Below are 7,501 nucleotides of genomic sequence, written 5' to 3'. Positions count from 1 at the left end.
GGGGTGGGGGGTTCATACCAGATACCAGGCTGACCTTGATGAGATTTGGCGGCACATACACTGCTCTCAGAGCTGAGGAGCATGTTCCAGTCGCAGATGGGCATTACCGAGGCACTGAAGAACATTGTCCCAGTCCCAGGTGGGCATTGCCGAGGCGCTGCAGAGCACGTCACAGTCACTGAGGAGCATCGCTAAGGGCATCAACATGATGTTGCAGGTCATGGGGAACTGCCAGGGTTGTCAGAGCCAGATGATGCAGGGGCAGCCGTGTGTGGTGTTGCGTCCCGCAGTATTTTAAGCACAGTGTCCAGGCATCAAGGTGTGAATGGGATGCTCGGTGATGACACATGCTACATGGCTCGCCCACCCACGGGAATCCACTTGGGATATGTGAAATGCTCACTTAACTACGATTGCCAATTCCCTATTAGCAATAGTCTTCAGCCGCACAGCCAGAGGCCTCGACAGTCGGTGCGGGTTATGGGTGTTCGGTGGGCAGGGACAAGGGTTGCCCCTGGAACAGGTACACATGATCCAGGGGTTGGCATGGTGGTGCCGCATGCGGTTGCCTCCCCCCACTCTCCCATGACGACCCACCCCTGCGGAGGGTTCACTATCCCCAGTCGAGGGTCACCCCCCCCCCCCCCCCCCCCCCCACACCGAGCATGGAATGTCAAGCCCAGCACCCCCGGGCTCTTTGCCTGTGAGCAAAGATGGCTACTCACCTCTTCGCTCCCCACAGAAGCCCTTTATGCCCTCCATACCAGTCCTTCAACCCCCACCGTTCATAGCCCCCCCCCTTTCATGGGCATGGCCCACCTCAAGTCTGACCCTTGGCAGTGCCACCTTCGCAGTGTTAAATTCTTCCCAGGGAATGCCTTTAACAGTCAATGATTTATTGCTTTCTTATTCTGGGCCAGTAAGTTGAGGAAGCAACAAGAGGCCATCTTAGACTGGGTGCTGTGCAATGAGAAAGGATCAGTTGACAATCTAGTGTTGAGAGAACCCTTGGGGATGAGTACCCAGAACATGAAAGAATTCTTTATCATGGTGGGTAATGAGATCATTGATTCTGAGTCCAGGGTCCTGAACCTCAATAACGGAACTATGATGATATGAGGCATGAGTTGGCTATGATAGACTGTACTGAAAGGAAGGATAACGGACAGGCAATGGCAGGCATTCCAGGAAGAAATGGTTGAACTCCAAAAGTTGTTTATTCCTATTTGGCGCAAGAGTAGAAAGGGAACCATGGACAAACCATGGCTTACAAGGGAAATTAGAGATAGTATTAGGTTCAAAGAAGAGGAATACAAATTAGCAAAAAGAAGCAATAGCCCTGAGGATTGGGAACAATTTAAAATTCAGCAAAGGCGGATTAAGAAGGGGAAAATACAAAATGAAAGTAAACTAGCAGGGAACATAAAAACTGCCTGTAAAAGTTTCTGCATGCATGTAGAGAAAAAGATTAATAAAAACAAATGTAGGCCACTTAGTCAGAAACGGGGGAATTCATAACAGGAACAAAGAAATGGCTGAGGAACTAAATTTGTACTTTGCTTGTGTCTTCATAAAGGAAGACATGAATAATGTACCGGAAGTTCTGAGAAACACAAGTTTCAGTGAGGAGCTGAAGGAAATAAGTATTGGTAGAGAAATGATGTGGGGGAAGTTAATGGGATTGAAAGCAGATAAATCTCCAGGGCCTGATAATCTTCATCCCAGAGTACTTAAGGGAGTAGCCCTAGAAACAGTAGATTCATTGGCAGTCATTTTCCAAAATTCTTTGGACTCTGGAATGGTTGCTACAATCAATTTTCGAATAGCAGGGTTACATTCGCTACCCTCCAATCTGGAGGGTAGCGAATGTAACCCTGCTATTCGAAAAGAGAGGTAGAGAGGAAACAGGGAACTATAGACCAGTGACCCTAACCATAGACCAGTGTCCATTATCAAGGATTTTGAAGCACAGCATGTGGAAAGCAATAGTATGATGAGACAAAGCAAGCATGGATTTACAAAAAGGAAATCATGCTTGACAAATTCTTTGAAGATGTAACTAGTAGAGTTGACTTGGGAGACCCGTTGGATGTGGTTTATTTAGACTTTCAGAAGCCTTTGGACAAGGTCTTACAGAGCAGATTATGATGTGAAGTTGAACGCATGGGATTACGGGTAGTGTCTTGAGATGTCTTGAGATGGATAGAAAGCTGGTTAGCAGACATGAAGCAAAAAGTTGGAATAAATGAATCTTTTTCTGATTGGCAGGCAGTGACTAGTGGGGTACCACAGGAATCGGTCCAAGGACCCCCAATTGTATATTAATGATTTGGACGAGGGAACTAAATGTATTATCTTCAAATTTGCAGATGACACAAAGTTGGGTGGGAGGGTGAGCTGTGAGGAGGATGCAGAGAGACAGCATGGTGGCGCAGTGGTTAGCACTGCTGCCTCACAACGCCGAGGTCCCAGGTTCGATCCCGTCCCTGGGTCACTGGCCAAGTGGAGTTAGCACATTCTCCCCGTGCCTGCGTGGGTTTCAGCCCCACAACCCAAAGATGTGCAGGGTGGATGGATTGGCCACGCTAAATTGCCCTTTAATTGAAAAAAATGAATTGGGTACTCTAAATTTTTATTTTTAAATGGAGGAAGTGCAGTGAAGGTTTACCAGGCTGTTTCCTGGGATGGCAAGGCTAAATCGGTTAGGATTATATTCATTGGAGTTTAGAAGAGTGAAAGAGGATCTCATAAACGTATTAAATTCTAACCACAAGAAATAGTTGAGGCGAAACGCTGCGTAATTTCAAGGAGTTAGATAAAGCCCTTGGGACTAAAGGGATCAAGAGATATGGTGGGGAACGCTGGATCAGGATATTGAACTTGATGATCAGCCATGATCATAATGAATGGAGGTGCAGGCTCGAGGGGCCGAATGGCTTCTTCCTGCATCTATTTTCTATGGATTAATTCATGGGATGTGGGCATTTAGTGCTGTTAAACTGCGTGGTTTGCTCAGCCATTTCTGGGAAGTCGTTAAGATTCGACAATATTGCTCTGGGTCTGGAGTCACATGTTGGCCAGACCGGGTTAGGATGGCAGATTTCCTTCCCTAAAGGACCAGATGGTTAGAGAACCAGATAGTTTCTTTCCAACAACAATCGAAACGGTTTCCTGGTCATCATCACTCCAGATTTTTTTTTAATTCAAATTTCACCATCAGCCGTGGTGGGATTTGAACCCAGGACCCCAGAGGATTAACCAAACTCTCTGAATTATTAGTCCAGAGACAATACCACTGCCTCCCATGACATGGCTAATTAATCTGATGAAGAGTCATATTGGACTCAAAATGTTAATTGGTCATGCAGACCCCCAGGTTGGAATATAAAGCAAGTTCTCAGTACTCGGGTTCACTAATGCGGGTGGGAAATCTGCCATCCTTACCTAGTCTGGCCTACACATGTGACTCCAGATAGTTGACCTTCAAATGGCTGAGCAAACTACTCAGTTCAAGGGTAATTAGGGATGGGCAACAAATGTTGGCCTTGCCAGCGACACCCACATTCCATTATTGAAATGAAAAGGTTTTTAAGGTTTAAAAACAGAAAATGCTGGAAAAAATCAAGAGAAACAGAGTTAACATTTCAGAGCTGAGCTGAACAGCCATACGGACTCAAAACGTTAGCTCTGCATTCTTCAGCTCCGACGAAGAGTCATATTGGACTCAAAATGTTAACTGGCGTTTTTCCAGCACTTTCTGGTTTTATTTCAGATCAGCAAGTTAAGTCTGCAGAGGCTGCAAATTGTTAGAACTCCACCTTCTCTTGGTTACTAGAAATACAGAAAATCTGTTGCAACATTCTTCATTACAAGGCAGCACTATTTCCAATGCATCTCAAGCCAAAAAAGGTATAAGTGACAGTGGCAAGTTTGAACTGTCCATGTGTCATCTGACCAACCATTCCCCTGTTCTCAGGTTGAGCCAATTCTAGATTTTCTCGGAATCATACCGTGCTTTCTGTACTTTTACAGGAAACTGGGAAGGTGCTGGGAATGAGCTATTTAAAACGCTGCCTGGCCCCCATCAGCAACCAGAGGAACATGGACGCTCGACATGTAAAACATACAGGAAACGGGTTTGGAGGAAAATACACCACGAACAAGTTTAATTGTCGCCATTCAAACACCCAATTGGAAATGTATGCAATTGTTTATCTAAACCCGCAAACATCCAATTCACCTGGGATTTCAAAAGCATTCAAATATTCTAAAGGACCACTGTGATTTTGGGGAGGAGGGAAGGGAGAACAACTTAAAATGAGATTACTGTCTCAACCAGAGGTGACTTTGACGACAGAGTGTTTTCCACTGTCAGGATAGTTTAAAGTTCAGTCGACTTCCTCAATTGTAGGCCCGCCAGAAGGATCCTTTCTGACAGGATCGGAGAATGGTCCTTCCGGCATTCCGCCCTGGTGGAGCTTGGCAGTGATGGGTTTGCATACTTTTTCCAAATCTTTCAGTTGCTGGTCAAAGTCTTCCTTCTCAGCCGCTTGGTTTGCCTCCAGCCAGGATATGGCCTGGTTACACTTCTCAATCACTTTGTTTTTGTCTTCCTCGCCGATCTTGCCTTTCATTTTCTCCTCCTCCACCGAGCTCTTCATGTTGAATGCATACGACTCCAGGGAGTTCTTGGCTGCAATCTTATCGCGCTGCTGATCATCCAGGGTTTTGTACCTTTCTGCTTCCTGCACCATCCTCTCAATTTCCTCCTTGCTCAGCCGACCCTTGTCATTGGTGATGGTGATCTTGCTCTCTTTGCCGGTGCTCTTGTCCACGGCTGACACGTTCAGGATGCCATTGGCATCAATGTCAAAGGTGACCTCGATCTGTGGCACTCCGCGTGGCGAAGGGGGAATCCCGCTGAGGTCAAATTTGCCCAGGAGGTTGTTGTCCTTGGTCATGGCTCTCTCTCCTTCGTACACCTGAATCAGGACGCCCGGTTGACTGTCAGAATAAGTGGTGAAGATCTGGGTCTGCTTGGTCGGGATGGTGGTGTTACGCTTGATGAGTGTGGTCATCACCCCTCCTGCTGTTTCGAGACCCAATGAGAGAGGAGTGACATCCAATAGTAGAAGATCTTGGACATTCTCCGACTTATCCCCCATCAGAATAGCCGCTTGGACTGCCGCTCCATAGGCCACGGCTTCATCAGGATTGATGCTCTTGTTTAGGTCTCTGCCATTGAAGAAATCTTGCAGCAGTTTCTGGATCTTGGGGATGCGAGTGGAACCCCCGACCAAGACAACATCATTAACATGAGCTTTATCCATTTTGGCGTCTCTCAGAGCTTTCTCCACTGGTTCCAAAGTGCCTCTGAACAGGTCAGTGTTAAGTTCTTCAAACCGAGCCCTGGTGATGGAGGTGTAAAAGTCTATGCCTTCAAACAGAGAGTCAATCTCAATACTGGCTTGGGTGCTTGAAGACAGGGTTCTCTTGCCTCTCTCGCAGGCTGTCCTCAGTCTCCTTACCGCCCTCTTGTTCTCACTGATGTCCTTCCTGTACTTACGCTTGAACTCCTCAATGAAGTGATTGACCATGCGGTTATCAAAGTCCTCTCCTCCCAAGTGGGTGTCACCCGCTGTGGACTTCACTTCAAAGATACCGTCGTCAATGGTGAGAACAGACACGTCGAAGGTGCCACCTCCCAAGTCAAAGATGAGAACATTGTGTTCCCCTCTGCCCTTCTTGTCCAGGCCGTAGGCAATGGCAGCTGCTGTTGGCTCGTTGATGATCCGTAGGACATTGAGGCCAGCGATCACCCCGGCGTCCTTGGTTGCCTGGCGCTGGGAGTCATTGAAGTAAGCAGGCACAGTGATGACAGCGTTGCTGACAGTGTAGCCTAGGTAGGCCTCAGCAATCTCCTTCATCTTAGTCAGCACCATGGAGGAGATCTCCTCAGGGTAAAACGTTTTATCTTCTCTCTTGTACTCGACCTTCACCTTGGGCTTCCCCGCATCATTCACCACCTGGAAGGGCCAGTGCTTCATGTCAGACTGGACCACCGGGTCAGTGAACTTCCTCCCAATGAGCCTCTTGGCATCAAAGATGGTGTTGGGTGGGTTGAGAGCCACCTGGTTCTTAGCGGCGTCTCCGATGAGCCTCTCGGTGTCGTTGAAGGCCACGTAGCTGGGGGTGGTGCGGTTGCCCTGGTCATTGGCGATGATCTCCACCTTGCCGTGCTGGAAGACCCCCACGCAGGAGTAGGTGGTGCCCAGGTCAATGCCAATGGCTGTTCCCCTGCTTGCCATTTTTTGCCCTTCCACCCCACCCGGCCCACCCTGTTTCCAAACGGCCTACTCGGGCTGCAGAATCTCGGCCACACCACCACTCCTTCGCCCCTGCGTCCTCCTAACTTCTTCTGCCACTCCCTCTCGCTCAGTCCTTATTTATAGCCTCCCCGCACGGGGCCCCGGGACCGTCTGATTGACGTCCACGCCGCCCAATGGCCGAGCCGGACCTCCGCCCCCTGGCAACGCTTCGGCCAATGAGGGAGGTCGCTGAATGGGCGGAGGCGTGACCGCCGCTGCCGATTGTGACGTCGGCGTCCCTGGAAGCTGGCCGCCGCGTGCTGAAAATGGCGCCAAACCGAATTCAAATTTGAATTCAACACAAACCGTTACATGCGCACAGTTGGGGCCTACTGGAAATCGGTCTAGTGATTTTTTTAAAAATTACCCTGAACTAACCATTATTGATCATGTTTGCACGATTATTGCGATATGTTGACGTTTGTCCGTCTGGGAGTTGGCATGGGAACCGTTGCATTTGTGATTTTTACACTTTAGCCATCCCAAAGGAGTAGTTCTGTTTTGAGATGTAATCATTTCTTAAAATATCTGGAATTAAAGGCAAAAAATCCTCTCAGTTGGCTCTGCAAAAACAAAATGATCCTGAAAACTGCCAATGGTTCAGGGAGAGGCGCCTGCCACCTTTGCCCTGTGACTCCTGCCCCACACTTGACTATCGATGGCCACTCAAGTGACAGGGCACGTCTCACAAGAGGGCGGCACTGCGGTTAGCACTGCTGCCAGGAACCCAGCTTCAATTCCCACCACGGGTGACTGTCCGTATCAGGTTTGCACGCTGCCTGTGTGGGTTTGCTCCGGTTTCCTCCCACGGTCAAAAGATGTGCATGTTAGGTGGATTGGCCGTGATCAATTGCTCTTTATGATGTCCAAAGGTTGTCTAAATTGCCCAAGTCTAGGTGGGGCAATGGGGGTAGAGGGATAGGGCAGGGGGAGTGGGCCTAGGTAGGGTGCTCTTTCATAGGGTTGGTGTAGACTCAATGGGCTGAATGGCCTCCTTCTGCACTGTAGAGATTCTATGAAGAGTCAACGCAATTTTAATCTCTAAATTATGGGCACCCACCAGCACCTGACAAGAGGAGCCACAATGGGCAATAAATATAGCATTCCCACCATCGGCTATCCTTCATAATGCA

At 48.4% G+C, this 7,501-nt stretch overlaps 1 protein-coding gene across 1 annotated transcript; it reads right to left on the bottom strand.

Annotated features, from left to right (window-relative positions):
• Positions 1-4,137: 4,137 nt before the first annotated feature.
• LOC140390559 (heat shock cognate 71 kDa protein-like) lies at positions 4,138-6,606 on the bottom strand. The gene has a single exon (XM_072475735.1). The coding sequence runs from the start codon at positions 6,306-6,308 to the stop codon at positions 4,389-4,391; it is 1,920 nt and encodes a 639-aa protein (XP_072331836.1). The 5' UTR covers positions 6,309-6,606; the 3' UTR covers positions 4,138-4,388.
• Between the last annotated feature and the right edge of the window lie 895 nt (positions 6,607-7,501).

Source organism: Scyliorhinus torazame, chromosome 14 (genome assembly GCF_047496885.1).
Source record: "Scyliorhinus torazame isolate Kashiwa2021f chromosome 14, sScyTor2.1, whole genome shotgun sequence".
In the NCBI taxonomy this organism is placed as follows: Eukaryota; Metazoa; Chordata; class Chondrichthyes; order Carcharhiniformes; family Scyliorhinidae; genus Scyliorhinus; species Scyliorhinus torazame.
The sequence above is the reverse complement of the archived record's forward strand: the minus strand, read 5'-3'. Positions and strand labels throughout refer to the sequence as shown.

Coding starts and splice junctions, on each gene's coding strand:
- LOC140390559 (XM_072475735.1), bottom strand. CDS start 6,308: ATGGCAAGCAGGGGAACAGCCATTGGCATTGACCTGGGCACCACCTAC.